Here is a 22,598-nt window from a genome sequence, read left to right on the forward strand (position 1 = left end):
GTATAGTAAAGGATGTTTTGTCAGTATCTTCCAGCCTTTGTTCAGTCCATATAAACAATGAATGTCCTTTTTTTTTTTTTTTTGCAGGGCATTGGTGAGCTGTTTGAGAAGATCAAGCAGGAGAACAAAGCAAACGGACACCTGAACGGCGACGCCGGCCTCTTCTTCACAAACCTCTACGTGACGCCCGTCCTCAAGAACATCAGCCTGTACCTTGAGAAGGGCAAGATGCTGGCGGTGGCTGGATCCACTGGCTCAGGGAAAGTAGGTCAAAGAAAATTTTGTGTGTTTTTTTTATAAAGATTATGCTAAATCCAAAGATGCCACTGTATCCATCAAAGTGTCCTTGAGCAAGACGCCAAAACTCTCACTCGTTATAGGCTGATCTGTGTTCACACATCAGATTAAAAATGTAAAAGATTAAACTATTTTTCCTCCAGAGTTCCCTGCTCATGATGATCCTGGGAGAGCTGGTGCCATCGGAGGGTAAAATCAGACACAGCGGTCGCATCTCCTTCTCGCCACAGACTTCCTGGATCATGCCCGGGACCATCCGTGACAACATCCTGTTTGGCCTGACCTACGACGAGTACCGCTACACCTCCGTCATCAAGGCTTGCCAGCTGGAGGAGGTACATTTGTTTTTCCATATATTTATTCTTTTTTTTTTTATCCCCCTCTTATTTTCTATTCTGCTGATGAAGTGAGTGTCTGTTCTATGTTTGTATACAACCAAACTACCCAGATCTTCTCCTGTTTATCATGAGCACGACTGGAAAAAAATGTACTTGGCAATCTGCTCAATATACTCAGCATGTTTCAAAGGCTTCAATTTTTTTTTAAAAATATGGCTAAAGACACATATTTTTAAAATAATGAGAAGTATTTGGAACGTGCTAAGCATACAGATGGACACAATTTTTACATTTTCACTAAAATTTTGCTAAATATACAGCTTACTAGCTGCGGTGTTGCACTCTAATTCAAGCCCGACAGGCACATGTGTGACATTTTTCGGTGGAAGCGGCATATTTGGGAAGATTTGAGTATCTGGAACATACTGAGCTAATGAAATACAGATAATAGTTGTTTTAAATGATGTTTTGATACTTTTGACACCACTGGAATTCATTGTAACTTACATTAATTCAAGCTGATGGGTGTATGTTAGTTGGATCGTTGTAAATCGCTGTTTATTGCTATGAAATCATCAAATAACTAAGTGATCCATAGCCGGCTTCATTCTCAAGTCTTCTCTCTTTCATCGGACTGACGCTTTCTGCTCAGTTGTCTGTCCGGAGCCTCTGCGAAGCATCAAGAAGGTTCAGGTTTCCCCGGGCCACATTTAAACCCATTATGTTCCACACACACACACACACACACACACACAAGCTTTCTACATTCTCTCTCTATTACTCCGCTTCACACACATATCCACACACACACACACACACTCGGTCTCTCATAAGCCTCGGCGTTGAGTGAAGGCCCCCTCAGCAGAATAATGTCTCCTCTGTTGCCATGGAAATCTCACGTTATGTCACTGGGATGGAATATGAGCTTGTTGATTCTTCAGTAACGGACGTCTCAAACACAGAAGAGCTGTTTTGGGACAAACCATCAGATCTGTGGGCTTGTTAGGTTCTGTGTTTCAATATAAAGTTATGTGATCAAATATGTTTTACATCGTTGAACAGAAAAAAAAAAGAAGCATACATGAAAATAAAATGTGTTTTTCATAGTAAAATACCTCAGAAGTGATATGATATATATTATACTGTATATCCTGTACATGCTTAGACACTTATGATTCTAACATATATACATAAACTCTCATTTCATTTTTGATTCAGTTGCAAACATTTTTTAGTCAGATATGACTAAACTACATTATTATTTGTGTAAATATTTTTTGGAATAAACAGTGTATGTATTTCTGAAACGCATCACAGCAATCTAACCGAACAAAATTAAAGAATAAATCCAGTTTTTGGAATCATTTTAGGAACCTGTTAAAGCTTTTAAAGGTTTATGCCGATCACTCAGTGACATGTTGATATTCTAAATACAGTACATTAGTATCATTTATACTCAAATCATAGCAGAAGCTCATGCAGAGGGTGACACCACCATTAATTTACCGCCACGCCCCGTCCCCTGTGTCACCGACAGCGCCTCAGTGGTTTTAACAAAAACACAACATGTTGTCACAGCAAACAAAGCCGGTGTGCAATATTGACGTCTCCTTGTAAAAAAACCTGGCCTCCATTTTGTCCTGAGGAGAGACATCAAACGCAGCGATGAGGTGTCAATGAAATAACAACAAGACTCGCACCGTCACTTCTGCTTTGTGTTGTTTGGAAATGATAAGACAATGACAACTGTTCACGTGAGCTTCGATTGTGAGCGAGTGAGACAATTCCTCTGAAGTTTTGTTAAAGCCTCTAAAAATGACAGATTGTTAAAAAGCAGCTCACCTTCAAACAGTGTCGGGGCAGCATTGTTTCAACTAATCCCTTGTGGTAGGTAGGTACGTTAGCTAATGTGTCTCATGTTAATAAGTCTGGCATTAAGTACATAAAATGATAGTGTTATTATATTGTTCTAACACTTTGAAAAGTCAAAAAAATGCTCAAATCATCTCAATTATCAAAAAACGCAATTCTTATTTAAAGGCGCAACCTATAATATTTCAGATTGAATACAATTAAGGTGGTTTTAATTGTATTCTCTTAATTGAATAGAGGAAAACCTGCATTTTGTGTTTTTTCTTAAAATGATTCCAACTTAAAGTACAGTTAGGGCAGTTTATCTTAAACTGCAATATTTAGACTGTAAACAAACCTTTTTACAGCATCATTTACTCTTTACTGTATGAGACTGGTAATGTGAGAGTGATGGCAGGTTTTTGTATTTTTGGTGGTGAGATGGGTATTTTGTTTGTGTTTGGATCACAGATTCCTCCTTTTAAAAAAAATCTTTACTGATGTATTGTACAGTAAGTGAGAATTGAATTTTCAATTAGTAATCAATACTAATACCATACCATTAACTACAAGGCACAGGCCTTGTAGTTAATGGTTTTCCACTTTGCACAAAAGCATAAAAAGGTTCATTATGTAACTTTAATTTTAAAATAACTAGTTACCAATAACTTTTCCAATTCGGTTCCATTATTTAACAGTAATTCTCATTATTCTGTCTTATCAGTCACTTCAATAGACTAGAAATGACTGAAAATGAGAGAAACTGCACACAGGTTTTTCTACTGTAGTAACCATGACAACCATGACAGACAAGAGTGACAACCAGAGCAGATTTCTCCAGACAGTGCTGAAGCTTTTAGGGGCTCGTGACTGTAATTCCTCTCTCTTGTTGCCCCCCGAAGCACCAGACTAGACTCCCATGGGTGGTCTCCCCACTGTAAACTCACGGTTCGCCTCCAGCCTCTCTAGCCGCTGGCCCGGCAGGTGCTTTTTGTTCACAGTGAGAGACACACAACATGTCTTTTTTTTTTTTTTTTTTACTATGCTGCTTTATTTTACAAGCTGTTAAACAACCTGTTAACTTGATCCCCCCTATGCGCTCCTGTCAGGACAGCGGAAGTCGCAGTTAAAAAGGTAGGAAGTTTTAACGATGATAAACTTGTGCTGTCACTTCATCCTTGTCGGCGCTACATTTTCCTTATGAATTACCACTGAACGTGCGCTTTATGTTTCTACTTCATGTTGCCTATCCCATCTGTGGTTTGTGCCTTTTTTGTGGTTTTTAACTTGACAATAAATCTGTGATTACCTGAACCTGAAGTACTTTTATTTCCAGGTAGAAGTAATGTACGTACAGGACTGTCTTGGTGTTGTTGTGGTGTTGAGACATACTTTGTTGCTTTCATACAAATTACCAGGAAAAGAAATTAACCTTTTTTTTTTTAGTTCTTTTCTCAGGGCAGTTTCATTAAACTGTGAAAACAAGTATCTTTTGTGCATATTAGTACATAAAAATACTTTTTTGGTGAGTATTTTCTGCTGGCTGCATGGTGACAACATTAACGCTACAGGTGTACAAAGGTGGACAAAAAAAACTCTTTGCATTTCCTTTCCTAGAGCACATTTTACAGAATCACCCAATCACTGTCTTACAAAACTGATCTATGCAAGCATGAACATATAATACCTCATTAAATAAAACGTGAAATGGGTACTTTAACACATCTTCTGCCCCCTTATTAACAAAAAAAAAGACTAGGTTAACATAACATGGTGTGAACTTCTGCACAAGGACATGGTGCAAGGACATCAAGCCCTCATACAACGCAAAGGGGACAGTATAGTCTACTGTGAACAGTAGACTATACAGTACATGTCACGCTTTGACCATTCAAGTGATAAAAACTCATCACGCAGAAGCTTTTTGTTTTGCGGTTTCAATGTAGCGGCCTTGCATTTGTCAAACATGTTATAAAATTGAAATCTTCTTTCCATTAAAACATTTTATCAGCCAAGTACATCATGTTTATAACTATTGCTTCAAGACCATCAACCTTTATTCCTAGTGGCCCAAATATAAATGTTGTTTTCATTCCAAAGTTATCAGAATTAGTAGATGAATTTAAGCATCAAGTATTTCTGCAAACCACTGACCTAGTTTCATTCACTGTAGCAGTTAGCACACTGGTAGTACATCAAGCACTTCAGGCATTTAATTGGCATTCTTAGGCAGTAAAATATGCAACGAATGCAAAAATGATAAGATTAAATACCTTTGTTGCCACATTGAAAACAAATGAAGAGCTGAAAAGATAGGGTGAAGTGATCAGTTTTACTTTGATACACAACCATAGAAAAGCAAATAGAGGCTAATGTGTTATTTTCCTGTCATCAACAATTGATTGTCGTCATTGTCTTCGTGATGCTTTTGCCATTTTGTCAAACTCAGGTATCACAGTGTTTTTCTTGCTGTTGTTACTTGTTCAACAGGTGACTACTGTTTGTATGTATGCGTTTGACCCGCTGACATCTAGTTTTTCTCTCTCTAGGACTTCGCCTTGCTGCCCGAGAAAGACAAGACGCTCCTTGTCGAAGGAGGAGTGACGCTCAGCGGCGGTCAAAGGGCACGCCTCGGCCTGGCCAGGTACTTCCTGTCACACCTGAGCGTCTTTCAACATGTCTTATTCACCATCTGTCAACACAGACCACCTCTGCTGATTAATTCTAATTATAGTCTATGTCTAATGTTGACAGTGTTTTTTTTTTTTTTTGCAGTGAACAAAAATAGAACGATTTAGAAAAAAGAGTAAAGATTTGAGTCTTATCTCCAATCGAGGAAGTGCTCTGAAGAACTAAATGTAGCTACTATGAGTTGTTTGGTGGTTTTTCAGAGATCAGCAATTTGTTTACTGGGATCTCTGGTATGTTACGGCTCAATGAGGAATGGGAATTGAATTCCTTTTGTAGTTTAAGAGGGAGTTCAAGGTTAAAAACATCAGCTTCTCTACAGTGGGTAGATCAAAGAGAGCTGAATAATACATCAAACAGAATTTTTTCTTCAATAAAAACCAACACATTCACTTCCGCAACCTTGATCAGGGTTAGAGGCCTGCAATCACAGCTGACAACAAATGCAATTGAAGAAATCTACTTCAGGGCCATAAACTAAGGATAGAGGCTCCATTCCTTGTTAGCCAATAAAAACGTCTACTAAACTTGATTTGGCAATGCTGAAAGTTACAGTACTGGTTCCTAACAATGTAAAAAACTGAGCTCTTACTGTACATAATGATAACCTACAAGAACTGATAACTATCACCTATCATAACTGATGTATTTTATAGTCTTGTTTTAATGACAAATGCTCTCTACAGCCTCAATACAGGTTTATTACTCCATTAAATCAGATTACAACAGTCAGACACTCTCGTATTCCCATGCATTATTTATTCAGTTTAGTGTCCTGGCATCAATTTGCCTCCTCTCATTGGTGTTTGGCTTCAGCCATCATGGTTAATATTCACTGGAAGTGATATATGCCCTCAGGGACTTCCTCATTTATACCTCTGGCTATGTTCTGTTTTTCTCTTACCTTGTTGTTTTCTCAGTATACTGTATATAATGACTTCTCACACATTCTCTCTTGTGTGTTTTCTACCTCCAGGGCTGTGTATAAAGATGCAGACCTTTACCTGCTGGATGCACCTTTCACCCACTTGGACATAGTGACAGAGAAAGAGATCTTTGAGAAGTGAGTATTCCAACAGAGAGTCTTTCATGTGGAAGGGTGGGGGTGGTTGAGCTAAGGTTGAGTTTAAGGTCAAGGTTATCACTTGTTGTCTCAGACACACTCAGATTGACTGCGGTGAGTTACGGCTGCTTCATTACACTTTAACTTTCTCAGGAAATGTTTTGGGTTTTTTTTTTTTTTGTAGTCGAGCGATAGGGAATTATCCTTTGATGACATGTGGACTTTGGAAGTCTTTCAGACTTGAGAAGCAGCCAAAATTACTCATTGTGATTATGTTGAATGACCCTTGTGGACACAGTAAACACATACAGTAGCTTTTTTTTTTTTAAATGAACAGCCATTGTTTGTGGGCTTGTTTTAAGAAAAACTAATGTGTTTAAGATAACTAGACTTCTAATATTTCTTTACAATCAAATTTTTTTGTGTCACTACTTAGATGTGTCTGTAAACTGATGGGCTCAAAGACTCGAATTGTGGTCACCAGCAAGTTGGATCATCTCAAACGAGCAGACAAAATCCTTCTGCTGCACAACGGAGACTGTTACTTCTACGGCACCTTCTCAGAGCTGCAGGCCCAGCGGCCCGACTTCAGCTCCCTCCTCCTCGGCATGGAAGCTTACGACAACATCAACGCAGAGCGGCGCAGCTCCATCCTCACGGAAACTCTCCGCAGAGTCTCCATTGATGAAACCGCCGGTTTCCGAGGCCCAGAGCCCATCCGCCAGTCTTTCCGCCAGCCGCCGCCTCCAATAATTGTCCCTGGATCCCAAGGTCATCCTGGAGGTGATGGCTACCCAGAAAAACGCAAGCAGTCACTCATACTCAGTCCCCTGGCAGCTGCCCGCAAGTTCTCCTTCATTGGGAACTCCCAACAGACTACAAATAATCCCCAGTCCACGACGATAGAGGACGGGGTTCGTGAACTTTCTGAGAGGAAATTCTCGGTGGTACCCGAGGACGATCAAGTAGAGGAGGTGCTCCCCAGAGGGAACCTGTACCACCACGGGTTGCAACATCTCAACGGGCAGCGGCGCCAATCCGTCCTGGCGTTCATCACCAACGCTCAGGGCCATGAGCGCAGAGAGCAGCAGATGCAGTCATCCTTCAGAAAAAAGCTGTCCATCACGCCACAGTGCGACCTGGCGTCCGAGCTGGACATTTACGCCCGTCGCCTGTCCAAGGACAGCGTTTATGACATTAGTGAGGAAATTGATGAAGAAGACATGGAGGTAGAGCTTTTCAGTGTAATGTTTGTTAAATCCTTTTCACATTAGAGAACATGGATGGATACAAGTCTTACGTTTAGGCTTTTAGAAGAATCAGACCTCATTTTCAAGATCTTGTGAACACCTCAAAATTTACTTGACTTTGTCTTAAATCAAACTTTAGCTAGACGTACTGTGGAATTGATTATAGGTGTCAAAGAGCAATTCTGTTTCTCCACAGCAATGCTTCGCAGATGAACGTGAGAACATCTTTGAAACTACCTCATGGAGCACTTACCTACGCTACATCACCACCAACAGGAGCTTAGTCTATGTCCTCATGTTCATCATCTTTGTCTTTGTCATTGAGGTAAAACCGCTACCATTTATTTAAGTTTTGATTTATTTTTAATAGATTTAATTTATTTCATAAATATTTCTGTTCTTTTCCTTTCCACTAACAGGTTGCTGGTTCAGTCATCGGCATTTTCCTCATAACTGAGTAAGTGTCATGTTTCATTTTCCTTGAGATACTGTGATTAAAACAGCAGAAGATATTAGTTGTGTTGATCCAGTTTGTCCTGAAATCAGTAACCAAAGCAGCATGAAAGACCCCGTATGCAGTTACTGCATTATCCCTGATTGAAACACTTAATATTGTCATTAAATAGATCATTAAGTATGTGGATAAAGTCGTTTTTAGCATCTTGAGGATGTTTAATAAGGATGATTTTTTAGTAGTAATTCTTATTACACAGTTCCAGAGTTTTGTTTTTCTCTTCTATAAGACTAAAGCTGTGTCTCAAATCACATACTTCTGTTAGTACACTTTCATGTAGTACACTATATATTACTGGCGTAGTGCACAAATTTTGACAGGGTAGTGTTGTCTCAAATCAAACACAGCCTTAACATTAGCTAGCGTTAGCATTAGCTAGCGTTAGCATTAGCTAGCGTTAGCATTCGCGTTATCGTTTACACTACCAAATCATTACAGACTGCTAAATTAACCCAAAAAACATACTGACGGCTTATATCCGACAATAGTATAGTGGTGCTTAGTGCTAAAAAAAAAACACATGTATAACTTACATTTGTATAATGTGGCGATGTTCACCGTAGTTACAACGCACCCGGCCGTCATTTCCAGTTTGAAAAGTGGTCCCTCCCCTTCCGCTACGTAGTTAAGATGGCGAACATTGAGGGCGAGAAGTGTCCATAGTTCCACACTCGACTTTTTGACCATTTTGAGTGCACCATCAGGGTACTCACAGTGCACTGCATTACCCATACTTCTCAGTGTGAACGCACTTATGCACTCAAAATGTTAAGTGTAAGTACAGAAGTATGCGATTTGAGACACAGCATAACTCTTGAACAATACAATATATTTTAGATGTACATATGTTATATAGTATGTTAAACATATGTTTAAATGTTTTCAAATGTCTAATTCTTTATTTTTCCTGAGGAATCAGTACTTTTAAACATTGGATTTATGCTTTTCTAAGTTTCAGATTATGTATTGGTGAGCAGTTTGATATATAAAACAGTCATACAGTCCTTTGGGAACTGTTATGTCAAAGATTCAAGAGCTTTAACGAGTGACATTTTGTGTCTGTTTTCACACTAAAATTGTCGTGTTTCATTCTAAATCCTCTCTCTGTTCTGTCAGTGAGATCTGGAGGGATGGCGCCAACCCCTCATCACCCAACTACATCGATGAGCAGCACCCCAACTCTTCGGCGCCCCCGGTCCACCTAGCCGTCATCGTCACACCGACCAGCGCTTACTACATCATCTACATCTATGTGGCCACATCAGAGAGCGTGCTGGCTTTAGGATTCTTCAGGGGTCTCCCACTAGTGCACACGTTACTCACGGTTTCCAAAAGACTGCATGAACAGATGCTGACTTCTGTACTTCGGGCCCCCATGGCTCTGCTCAACACTATGAAGACAGGTGCTTTGCTGTTTTTATTTTCTCAATATTTTTCAGGGCTTTCTGTTTGGCATGTTGTTGCACTTCTTCATCTCTAAAGCACAACATCTGTTAAGTCTCATTGAATACCATATTAACTTAAGTCATTCACAACAATGCTGCAGTTTTTCCTAATGTTTCTCTTGTTTGTTTTCTTCCAGGTCGGATCATGAACAGATTCACCAAGGATATGGCCACCATAGATGACATGCTGCCTCTGGTGCTGTTTGACCTCATACAGGTATTTAACCAACAAATGTGTCAATACAATATTGTGCTCATGACCCAAAATATTTCGTTTTTGTTCACAATTTTTAATTAAAACAACAGTCGAGTGTCCTTATGAAGATTTAAAGAGGTTTTACATGCTTTAATTATTCCACCTGTTTATAATGTCCATTAAAAGATCCCTTCCTAATATAAGTGATGGGGGACAAAATCCATAGTCCTAGTTTTGTGCGCAAATGTATTCAAAAGTTTATCTGAAGCTAATATGAGGCTTCAGTCGTCCAAATTAGTCAAGTCAAGTGGATATCTTTCAGTATTAAAGTGCAAAATTCCCTCTTGTGTTTCCCTGTTGAGCTGCTGTTGAAGGATAGTAACAAAAAGAGGGAAATTTGTCATAAAAAAGCTTTAACATTGGAAGATATCTACTTGATTTAACTAATTTGGACGACTGAAGCTTCATATTAGCTTCAGATAAACTTTGGAATATCTTTTTGCACAAAACAAGGACTGTGGATTTTGTCCCACACCACTTACATTAGAAGGGTGTTAGGAAGGGATCCCTTGAAGGCCAGTATGAACAGGAGTAATAGTAATAGCAAGCAAAACCTTTGTAAATGTATATATGGGCACCTGACTATTGTTTTCAGACAGACGTGACACATTGTGAACCTTTAATAGTAAAGCTGTCTTGTGCCTTATCTCTGAAAATACTGGTTTGGATGTTGGATGTCAACAATTTTTGACAAACGCCACCTATTTAGTGAGGATTGAATTTCAAAAGCAGGATACCACGACACTTCAAAATTGAGTCAACCTCTCAGTACACAATGTGGACTGTGGACACCTCTCAGTCCACAATGTGGACTGAAAGGTGTCGGCTATTTACACCCACACTCAGGATTATTTGCTGCTGTTTATCTCAGGTCTGATTTTTTTTTCTTCCTTTCTTTTCCCTCAAACCAGTTGACATTGATTGTCACAGGTGCCATCTTCACTGTGTCCATCATACGGCCGTACATCTTCATCGCCGCCATCCCGTTGGCTGTCATCTTTGTTGTCCTCAGGAAGTACTTTCTACGAACTGGACAGCAACTCAAACTACTCGAGGCTGAAGGTGAGAGTAGGGGAGACACTTTGTATGTGTGCCAGTGCAGGGTTTTATGTATTTCTGGGGGGAATTGTGCAGTTAATGTGGTCAGCATCCTAGACTTCTATGCAACCAGGAAGCTCCTGTGTTAAACAGTGTAAATATTCCTGAGGAATCAATATTCAACTGCACAGATTTATACTTTTGCTGAATGAACAGCTTCTATGTAGTCTAATGTCTCCTCTCTGTCCCTCTGAAGAGACGTAACCAAGTACCAGAAAGACCAAGCAAAGAAGAGGATGTGTTGCATCATAGCATTACATGGAAACTAGTGTATTGAGTAGGGAGACTGTCCTCATACAAAGGGAAAATATACATTTGCAGTCTGTAAATCCAAAGAAAATATATAAATATAAAAAAGAGCAATATATAATATTGCCTAAAAATGCATTATGTATACATTTTTATTATATATGTTTACAATGTATTTAAAACAGCTTGAAATAGTATTTTAAATGTAATATATAGTAAAATCCATTTTATACAGATCAGATAAGTTTTACATTCTTATTTCTCTTTATTTCACAACATCATGAAGGATGAGAACAGACAGGGGCTAAAGCAGCAAGAGTACAGTGACTAAACAGGTAAAGATTCAGGAGGAGTAAAAGTGAAAACATGAGAGGAAAACCAATAGAACGAACAGAGGAAGTGAAATTCGGGCGGCAGACGTGACAATCACCACAACTGCCCGTCTGCAGGCAGAGCTGGTGGATGGTCCGGGGCCAAAGGGTCAGCGCTCACGCTGAAGAACAAAAACATGACAGAGGAAGAGCTGAAGGGGAGGATGGATGGGCTGCCTCAAAGGGACGGGGACAGATGAAGGATGTGAGGCAGGGCGAATAAAATAACAGCTGTACACCAGTGCAAAAGTGTTTAGTATCTCTTTAGTATTTTTTTTAGACACTAGATTACTGTTTTTGCTTGTTTGAGCTCCTCTTGACATCGGTAAAGATTTGGAGCAGTATACTGTCAGTAAATATGTTATTAGGTGCTTTAGTAGAACCTGAACAGTGCAGTGATGTTCACAATCAGGAGAGAATAACATTTTATTAACTGCTGAGACCAGTGAGGGCTTTTAGTAGATATTTATTAGGCTGTGACTACATTTGCAGGACAGTTCTTTAACCACAGTACTAGACCTACTCCTCAAGTGAGAGTCTTGTAATAAGTGATATTTTGCAGAAACCATCTGCTGACATTGATGAGATGAAGGTGGTGCAGAAGCTGCTTTGACCAGTTGGTTCAAACCACCAAAATCAGTGCTAATGTCTTTCATATGGCCACTAGAGTCTGTATCTCTAAAATGTTTTTTAATGCTTGATTCCTTGCCTGGTCAGTTCACCTCAAAAAAGTGGGAAAAAAAACATATTTTTAGTGGCATCTAGCAATGCAGATGGTTTTTTATTTGCAAAGATGTTCATCTCTTAGATCCATGTACAGTGTATGCATGAATGGGATTTTGTTTGTGGTTGTAAATGTTGAAAAATTGCATCCAAAATGATTCAAAGGCAACATCTTTCCAGAAACATCTTTCCAGAAACAATGTCTTTGTTTCAATGGATAATCGACAGCTCACACTGTCAATAGTTTTCATAGGAACTATTTTTTCAGTAGAAAGTATTTCCAGTGAATACTGTTGACAGTGTGTGTGTATGCAGTCATCACCTTTGATGACATCTAGCTCTTGTTCCTGCAAAAAGTTCAATTAATTTAAGTTGCTTTGGACAAAAATATATACCAACTTTATGTGATATAATCAGGTAAATTGAAATTAAGATCTCATTATCAGTGGGGACCTGAGTATATACAAATATTTTGAGTCTGATGAAGAGCAGGTGTGCTCGAAACGTCGCCTTGGTGCAGTAAATTCTAGTGCAGCGTGTGAGCTATCTGAAAATCGTTCCTTTAATTTATATTTCAAAGCTATAATGCGGTGGTCCACAGAGCAGTCAAAGGATGAGTAAACAGGTCACTGGACTGCTGACGAAGATGCCGCTCTGTGATTTTTGGACTTCCCTGCTCCGCTCTCAGTTGTACCACAGAATGTGTGTTTCAGTGAAGACAGGGAGGTCTTTCCGGAGCTGCCGAGAGCATGTCCGGGTCAGAGAGATGAGCTGAGCTGGGATTTCCTCCAGCCCCATCCTGGTGTCGCTCTCTCTCTCTGATGTCACAAGCAGCGTGTCAGAAAAACTGTAGGGGAAATTAAGTGCATTAGTCACTCAACAAATATTTTTAAGAATGCTTTTTGTTTGGTTTTTCCAGCTGAAGTGAATTATTGTAAAGTGACTCTTTCTTGCCAAAAAGTACACATTTAGAACAAATAATACTTTCAAAAGAGTTAACCAAAGCACTCAGATGACAAAATGATTTTTCAGTTTCATTCCTGTGTTGTTTGTGGGGTTTCCCTGCTGCCAGTTTCATCATGAACACACTGCAGACAACTGTCTCACCTGTTTGCTGATCTAAAAATGCAAAGTCAAGTTTGACTTTATTGGTCATTTGTGCGGAATAACAAGTCATCTGTACAAGGAAATCCTTAAGATCCTCAAGGCTCAGGACGGTACATCTTAAGCATTTCATTGTGTTATTCTGCACAAATGACAAATAATGTTTCCTTCCTCACATTTAAATTCCTTCCTGGTCAGAGTTGCTTCAAATAGACAAATGAATTAAAAAAAACCCAACAATGACTCCATTTTTAAGCACTGATGCATGGGGGGGAAATGCAGTGGATGATTAATACAAGGAAGTGTTTATCAAAGGCAGATGTGTGTCACAAACTGTACTGTAACAGATGGGAGATAATTACCACTATAAACTAAATGCTCTTTAGTGTTTAATAAGTTGTCAGCTCGTATTATCAAGGACATTTTGAAGTCTAATGCACTAATGTCATTAGTTTAATTGCTATCCATTAACTGTTTGAAAATTGACCTTTGTTGGTATGTATTCAAACCTTATTATCTTTTATGTGTCCCGTCTCCTCTCCTGCAGCTCGTAGTCCAATCTTCTCCCACCTCATCATCTCACTGAAGGGTTTGTGGACGATTCGGGCGTTCGGCCGTCAGACCTACTTCGAGACGCTCTTCCACAAGGCTCTAAACACTCACACGGCCACCTGGTTCCACTACCTGTCTGCTCTGCGATGGTTCCTGTTCCGCTGTGACATGATCTTCGTCTTGTTCTTCAGTGCCGCCGCCTTCATCGCTGTGGGAACCAACCGTGAGTGACGGGATGGTCGTGGGTTGACATATGAATGTTTGGATGTAGCGTAGATTACAGCGTTCTCAGGGTAAATGTAAAGATTTCAGGTGCTAAGAAAAGTACTTTTTAATAGCTTTTGCACCATGTAAGTAGTTTACTATGGAGGTGGTACAATTTCAACAACTGATGGTTTTTCTCAACCCATAATGGATTGAGAATGGATTTAGTCACCTTACTAAAACTAAAAAAACTATCTTACCTGCAGGGTGGTTTCTAGCCATGTTTGCCTCATATTAACATATTATCTTTCTTCCAAGTATCTGGGACACTGATTCTGGTAAAACAATACTTTTGAGTTTTTGTCAAATGTTATTTTTCAATGCTTTGAGCAACACAAACTTATTTTTTTTCACCTTCATATTGAGATTTACGGAGAAGTTTCAGCAGTGGATATCTCAAAAGCTGAGCCCACAAAACCAAAACAATCTACAAATTAGTTTAAAGGTGCAGTGTGCAGAATTTAGTGGCATCTAGCGGAACGGACTTGGCAAAATAGAATATAATATTCATCAGTATATTTTAATTAGTGTATAATCCTATAAAAATAAGAATTGTTGTGTTTTTGTTACCTTAGAATGAGCCTCTTTTACAGATCCTGCCATGTTCCTACAGTAGCCCAGAATGGACAAACAAAACTGGCTCTAGAGAGGGCCTTTCACAGTTTTTATGAGTTTTTAGGCCACCATAGCTTCTCCTACACACTTGGAAGGTGAGGGGGAGGGGTATTCAGGTGGTTGCAATCTGCAACCTCACTGCTAGATGCCACTAAATCTAACACACTGGTCCTTTAAGTTGAGAAAACTACATGAGCTGTGATTGTGGCGATCCTCAGTAAGCAAGAGCACTGTGAGTGGAGCCTTTAAGGGAATGAGACCTACACATAAATCCCACCTCCTTCAGTAACACTGACAGACCAAAACTCCATCAATAGTTTTAACCTTAACCATCAATAACTCAAAGTCATTAAATTGGATGGATGCTTGGGAGGAAGTGCTTCAATACTCTGGAAACAAGAGGCTGTTGGGTTTAGAGAACATAACTTGTGATCAGATGCTTGCTGGTTACCACATTGGAGAAGACATATTTGATTAATATCTGGCTAAGCATAATTATAGCGATACAAACTTTTATCAGTGCCCTTTAGCAAGATAGGTGGCCGTGAAAACAATAAAATAAGACATGAAGATGTAATATAAGACTCATGCGTTGATCGCGTGGGGAAGGCCAATCAAAAAATAAATTAATAAATAAACTGCATCTTTAAAAAAAACTGCACCTTTTTTTTTGCGTAGGTATTATTATCAGTTGTACTATTACACATGCGAGCGACATACTGTTATGTTGTGGCCAGTGTGTATCTAAACACTGCCCCCTCAAGGCCGTGTGCTGGTATGGTGTAGCCTGTTATCATTTGTAGCAGAGCAGTGTCGCATTTCGTTGCTGTTTGCGTCTACGTCCGACAGACGACAGCAGCCTACATCACGGTCATTACTAAAGCAAGCACAATAAAAGTGATTTTATGGTGGTATTCACTTCTTTTGGGCATCTATCAGTGCTAATACTAATTCTGCTTTATCATTTCTTTGTTTTGGCTCGAGGATGAAGTGTGTGTAGTAGCGCAGCTGAAGGACTGTGGAGGATTGTTGTTCCTAAACAGAGCAAAATGAGCAAAAAAACAAGTGATCTAATCAGGTGGCAAAGTAATCGTGTGTCACCGGTATTGATCAAGAACCTTATCAACCCACTGCAGATAGACTGCTCATTTTGTCAGTAAACACTTTATTATTTCCGCTGGTCCTATCAAGTGAAGAAGCTTCAGTCTTATCTGTGTGTTACAGTGTGTAGAGTCAGATAACAAGATCATAACAGAACAGTTTGTCTGTGAAAACTGATCAACTGTTGGAATGCCACCGGATAAAATGTCATGTACAAAAGGAAGCGCGCGTGTGTGTGTTTTTAATTAAATGAATGGGAAACACACACGCACACACACACACACACAACACGTGTTGTTGCGTCATTGCCTGCGTGTTTATGATGAGAGCAGATTAAAGGGTCATTTCACAGCTCATTAGTTTCCAATGAAGCCAATGGCAGAGTTGCCGTACCTGAGTGCTGCTCTGACATCTGAGAGAGCATATTTGAATAGACAGTAATGATGATTGTGTGTGTGTGTGTGTGTGTGTGTGTGTGTGTGTGTTTGTGTGTGTGTTCTGCAGAGGACAAACCAGGTGAGGTAGGCATCATCGTGGCCCTGGCCATGCTCATCCTGGGGACTTTCCAATGGGCTGTCATCACCAGCATCACAGTAGACGGACTGGTATGTGGTCCACACACACACACACACACACACACACACACACACACGCACAGCTACCATCATACGCATCGCAGTAGTAAGATCTGACTTGCATTAAAATACCACATCGCCAGTGGCCGGTCAAGAGTGTCTCAAACACACGCACATTCGAGAAGGTTTTTTTGCTGAGCATGTATGTGTTTCCTTCTGATCTACACACCAAACCAAACCGGACACATCTCAGACCCTCCGCTGCTGGCCAGGGAGCCGCTCCTCTGCAACAGCTGGGATTAAGACTCTCTCTTTTATTGCAGATTTATTTTCTTGTAATTGCCAAATGCCTTGTAATTCAACCAGGAACTGCAACTAATTAATTTTTTATGAATTAATCCATCATATTTTTTTTTTGGATTAATTTAGTCTGTAAAATGTTTGTGAAAAATGCAGATTACAAGTTCCCAGAGCTGAAAAATGATGCTCAGTTTACAACGATTAAAAAGAGCTCAGAGCTCAACACGCTGCAACTTCAGGAAAACACGTGCGAATAGACAAAACACGCAAAGCAAGTTAAGAAAAACATCTTCATCAATTGGACAACATATGTGCAGCATTTAGACAATGTGCTGCAAATTCAGACAACACAACTCATTACAGAAACACGCCGCAAACACAAACAACACAACTCGTTACAGACAACACAACGGAAGTGTTTCCAGAGGACACTCAGCAGCGCAGCTACTGCTGCTTTCACTATGCTGGCTGTGTAGATATCGGGTGAGATAATGTGAAACCTATGCTTTACACAGTTCTTCCCCCTGTTGTGCCAAACACCCAATCAAACTAGATGTACCAGGAATCAGAACATTTGGGATTTAGACCTTTTTTGCAATGTAATATCTCATAACTTCCCCATGTTTCATACGAGTTCAGAGTTTGCCCTCCATATATAGAGCTACAACATGTTTTGGTGACATTACTACGCTATTCTCTACTACTTCACTATTAAAATCACTTATGATTTTTACACGTCATCAGAAGACAACAGCTGGTAGGTGGATCACAAACAGGTGTTACACCGGTGTAACACCTGTTGTTAGTCAGCTCTTGATGCTAAGTGCAGTAGTTGAAAATCAGTTTGATGGACTAGGGGGAGATCTGAACCGCTTTAGAGTCTTTAAATGGTATCTGACTATATTCCATGTGAGCACAATCAAAAGCTGACTCCCTCTGATTGTACAAGACAAGGAGTAAAATGTAGAGCAGGGACGCAGCAGGTATGTTGCTGCAAGCTGTTATTTCTGTCGAAGACGTGTGTGAGGCTCTTATGAACCAGTGTTTGTCATGTCGGTGGCTGATTTCCGACACATTTTGGTTTGTTGAACTGACAGAGCTTATCACAGTGCAGGACATTTTGTTCAGTATGTTCACATACACACACACACACACAAACACGTTCACCGCAGTGGTGCTGGTGTGTGTTTGGGGGAGTTGGCGCTGATCTTCACAGTGTGACTCATATGCTTATGAGCGAGAGAAAAGCTCATTAATGTGTTGTGACTCCCTGTGAATAATACTTACACTGGATGGGAAGTGTAGCTATTAAAATATTCTTCTCAAGTACAAGTACATTGCTTGAGCATAACTAACACTGCAGGTGTCTACACGCAGCTAGTTTAAAATGTTAACTTAGTGTTAACATAGGTTTCATGTTGTTTAGTACAACAATTCAGTCTGAAGATACTTACAAAAGAAATATAAATATATAAGTTTCAAGGTTCAGTTTTATTGTCATTATACAATACAGGATTGCACAATGAAATGCAGTTGTAGCCAGAAAATGTATTTATTTAGTATTAAAATACTAAAAATGTGAATACAGTAACATAATAAAATTAGAAATAAAATGGAACAAAGTACATAAAAGTCACACTGAAGGAAGAAATAAAGGAAGGAAGACATAAACAAGTAAAAACTATATTATATTTACAGGCAATATACAATTAGATACATGGCCAACTACAGACTGTAAAAGATAATGGATGTAGCCACTGTGATGTCACTCATTGGTTTGTCAGAGTTTGCATTTTGACCGTCGCCATCTTGGATTTCTGGAGCCAGAAGTGACCATATATGGACGAGAGGGTGGAGCTGACCCTAATGCTAGCTGCTAGCTTTGTTAGCACAGTGTATTTACAATCTATGGTTAACTGTGATAATGCTAATGCTAATTTTTGCTAGCAAAAAACAAAATGTACTTACCAGAAAAACTGAACAGCTGACTCCTCAGAAAGTCTTTTAGTAGAACCAAACGCTGAACAAGACTTTTTTAGGCAACCAAAATGTTACAATTAACTTTAATGAACTGAAAACACACTGAAACAGCGATGGCTATGGCTACGCCTACGCTGTGTGAATCTGGAGTTACGCCATGGTTACGTTACCTAACCAACGTTGTCGCCATAGTAACGACTTGTCAATCACAATGTAGCCACACCCTACAGCACACCCTGCTTTATCGTCTGTTTTATTCTAAATGGGACCATAATTTACAAAATGAACATCATGATGTACTGGAGAAGACTTGAAACTAGCGATTGAGACCATAAATCTATTAGGAAACTGTTTACTGAGGTAATAAATCAAGTAGGAAGTAGGGTCGCGTCCGTACAAAACTCACCTCACCTTGTCTCTCTTCTTCTTCCCGTCCCAGATGCGTTCAGTGGATCGAGTCTTCAAGTTCATCGACCTGCCATCTGAGGAGCTGCTGCCGGGGAAACACGGCGGTAAAGGAGGCCCCGACCTCGTCATCGACAACCCTCACGCCCGCGACTGCTGGCCGAACCGTGGCCAGATGGACGTCCAGGGTCTCACCGTCAAATACACCGAGGCCGGACGCGCCATCCTCAGCGACATCTCCTTCTCTGTGGACGGGGGACAGAGTGTGAGTCCTGGGTGATGGGTAAAGATTGTGTGAGATTATGAAACATGGCAAAGTGATGCTTGTTAGCACCGGCTAACTGGACCAAGAGGGGTGCTGCAGGAAAATGATCCTTGCAGTGTTGTAGAGAGATTATAGCTGGGTGACGAACTCGTTAACAAGCGTGTGTGGTGACATGTTTACTACTGGCTTGTTATTATTTGTTTAAGTTACTAATTAGAATAATTTGGGTAGGGAATCAAGTATCAAGTATTTGTTATAGTTCATTACAGTTGAACAAAATGTTACTTCTCTCTGGGGCCAAGGTGCAAACAAAGGCAAAACACAGACAACACAGCAATACAGACAAAACAATCCACGACATTATACAATGAAAAAATAAAAGATAATATTAAAGTCAGAACAGTAAAATCAGTGACAACTGCTGAAAGACCTTTTTTTTTTTTTTCAAACTCACACATACGCTTAGAGCTGTAATGTCTCCCTTTCATTTAAATGCCTCATGCTTTTAAATTAGGGCAGAGGAACTCAGTTAGTAGTGTCCAAATTGCTTTCAGTGAAAAGAGAGAACAAGTGTAATATTTGACCACTCTCTCTGTCTCTCTGTCTCTGCTTCTGGCAGTAATTGTACTTAGTATGAGCTCCTCGTAATGAATCGTGGAGGACAGCAGAGCTCAGTAAGTGTTAGTACTTTAGCCTCGTCCCATTAGCTGCTGTGTGGCCCGCTGATAACTGGGTTAATTGTTGCCACCAGCCTGCAGAAGAACTGACAGAGAGCTTTTAGACTCTTAAATACCTCAAGGCGGCAGTTCATTTCACAAAGTCATGAGTATACTCTACTTAACTAACTATACAGTATGTGCTGCATACTGTGCATTATGTGTATATACAGCATACACTGTATGTAATCATGATTATATAGATGCATATTTAGATACATACATGCAGAAAATGGTGAATGAATTAATTAAGCTTTCTTAAATGAACTGATAAGATAGAAATTAGTTAATATTTTTAGCTGAGTAAAATGTGTGTCTTCTGGTTGTGTGTGTGTGTGTAGATTGGTCTGCTGGGCAGGACGGGTTCAGGGAAGAGCACCCTGTTGTCCGCTCTGCTGCGTCTCGCCTCCACTGATGGAGAAATCTCCATTGACGGTGTCTCATGGAGCTCCGTCTCCCTGCACACGTGGAGGAAGGCCTTCGGAGTGGTGCCGCAGGTACGTCCGTGACTGCTGAGCTGCTTTATTTAGCAAAGTACTCTAAATAATGTCGGTTCAAATTTAATGACAGCTGTGAAAATATAGACAGGTGAAAGTATAGCTAGTCTGGTTAAATCCTACTCAGGTGATTCCCATATAATGGGATTTTCAAACACTGGAAATTGTGAAATTTAGATGGTTGTTTTAGCGCCATCAGTACTACAATTTAGTCCTGCATCATTTTGGGTGTGACTGGACCGTTCTGCAGTTTGTATCATTTTCATTCATGAAAAGACTCTTGTCAAAAGAAAAAAGCATTTGAAAACAAATAAAACTGAAACAATTAATCCATAATCAAAATAGTTGCAGATTAATTGTCTGTTAATCGACAAATCATTTAATCTCTTAAACACAAGAGGTCGCTTGTCAGGAAAACGGGGTTGTTAAAGTGCTTGAACAAACGACGAATGCTGTCAAACTGTAGATAATCTGATTGTGTTGCATCTAAAAGGAACCTCAGTTACAACGAGCAGATACTTGGTTCGATCATGTGACTCCAGAACGACACATAATCAGGCGTCTCTATCAGCAGTAATCAGCAAGATGACATCATCTGTCTGTGTTTTTATAAACCGTCACGTGTCACTGTTAAACAATAATGATGTTTAATAATGTGACAACGCTGTGGTTAAGGTCTGGTTAGGTTTAGTAAAGATGATAGTTTGGGTTAAAATGATCAAGTAAAACTAAAATAATTGTTATTTTAAAAAAAAAAGTTAAATTGTCTTCTACTTAATTTATTTGTTTTGAATTAATTTACTTTAATAGTGTGATTTGTTTGCTCTTGCCTAACAAGGCTGATCGTATCAGCGAATACTACAGTAAATCCTAGTGAACCATACCTGCAACTTTAAAACACCTTGACAAATGTCGTCCTTACTACAGTCAGTTCTATGTGGTTTTCATATTATTAGACCTCTAAACTAGCCACAGATTGCCTGCAGTAGCTTGTTATTCTTTGAGACTGTGTCACTATTTGCAGATGACATCACCTCTTCTTTTATTATAAAGATCTTAAATTTATTAGATCCAAAACATATGAACATGAACATGTTCAACGATCAAACTGTGAGACTGACTGAGTTCAAAATATAAAAGCCTGAAAATATAATCACCGCCGCTGTAAACGATCCAAACGATCGTTATCATGTGGGCTAGACGTGTAATGTCAAGTTTATTGTGTCATTTAAATGTTTCCTGTGTTCCGTATTGAACAGAAAGTGTTTATTTTGACCGGCACTTTCCGGATGAACCTGGACCCACATGGACGTTACAGCGATGACGAGCTGTGGAGGGTGGCCGAGGAGGTGAGACTCCATTTCCCCTTTTTCCCTTCTGTGCTGCTGTAATTTTGGTCTTCATTGGTGAAGTACTCCGTTCAACCAGACACGTTTTCCATATTATTAGTTATATAGATGTTATGGCGTTCAATTTTGGGTGAATTAGCCACAGTTTCCTGCCTTGGTTTGTCTCCTGGGATCAATACAGAGAGAAAACTGAGAAGTTTTTATCTTGAGGTAGAGACCACCTTGCTGCTTTTTTAACGCATTTCAATTGTTATGCGACCAAGGTGTCATTGAATTTGAACATTTAATATGCAGTTAAAAATAATACAAATAAACTTATAGACAAAACAACATATAAAGATGTTTATTTCAGCACAGGAAGTGTATGAAAAATAAGATGTTTCTGAGTAACATGTTACTCTTGAGAACCAAAATGATATCAGCCATGTCCTGCTCATAGACTGTATAAAAATATGGACGTAGTTACCGTGACGTCACCCGTTGGTTTCTGAAGAGCGGTTCTGAAGCTCAAAGCGAGCCGCTCCGGCCGTCGCCATCTTGGCAGTACATGACTCTGCCTAACTCCCGGCCAATCAAAAATGGGCAAAGAGGCGGGCCGAACGGCTGAAACAAGCCACCTAGCGGCTGGTGGACCTGTCACTCAAAGCAGCCATGTCCTTCATTATGCAGAACTTTACGGCTTAATAAAATTTAAACTGGTGAGTTATAAAAAAATTCACCCCCCGTACAGTT

At 39.7% G+C, this 22,598-nt stretch overlaps 1 protein-coding gene across 4 annotated transcripts in view; it reads left to right on the forward strand.

Moving 5' to 3' along the window:
* cftr (CF transmembrane conductance regulator) overlaps window positions 1-22,598 on the forward strand; it is a 49,342-nt gene that overhangs the window by 20,744 nt on the left and 6,000 nt on the right. For all 4 annotated transcript variants that reach the window (XM_067590633.1, XM_067590635.1, XM_067590634.1 and 1 more), the window contains 15 exons: window positions 88-264; window positions 441-632; window positions 5,036-5,130; window positions 6,151-6,237; window positions 6,674-7,466; window positions 7,684-7,812; window positions 7,907-7,944; window positions 9,118-9,404; window positions 9,584-9,663; window positions 10,614-10,764; window positions 13,795-14,022; window positions 16,284-16,384; window positions 19,074-19,304; window positions 20,362-20,517; window positions 21,777-21,866. In XM_067590633.1, the coding sequence (XP_067446734.1) occupies window positions 88-264; window positions 441-632; window positions 5,036-5,130; window positions 6,151-6,237; window positions 6,674-7,466; window positions 7,684-7,812; window positions 7,907-7,944; window positions 9,118-9,404; window positions 9,584-9,663; window positions 10,614-10,764; window positions 13,795-14,022; window positions 16,284-16,384; window positions 19,074-19,304; window positions 20,362-20,517; window positions 21,777-21,866 (2,835 nt within the window). The remainder of the gene's footprint in view (window positions 1-87; window positions 265-440; window positions 633-5,035; window positions 5,131-6,150; window positions 6,238-6,673; window positions 7,467-7,683; window positions 7,813-7,906; window positions 7,945-9,117; window positions 9,405-9,583; window positions 9,664-10,613; window positions 10,765-13,794; window positions 14,023-16,283; window positions 16,385-19,073; window positions 19,305-20,361; window positions 20,518-21,776; window positions 21,867-22,598) is intronic.

Source organism: Thunnus thynnus, chromosome 5 (genome assembly GCF_963924715.1).
Source record: "Thunnus thynnus chromosome 5, fThuThy2.1, whole genome shotgun sequence".
Lineage (NCBI taxonomy): Eukaryota > Metazoa > Chordata > Actinopteri > Scombriformes > Scombridae > Thunnus > Thunnus thynnus.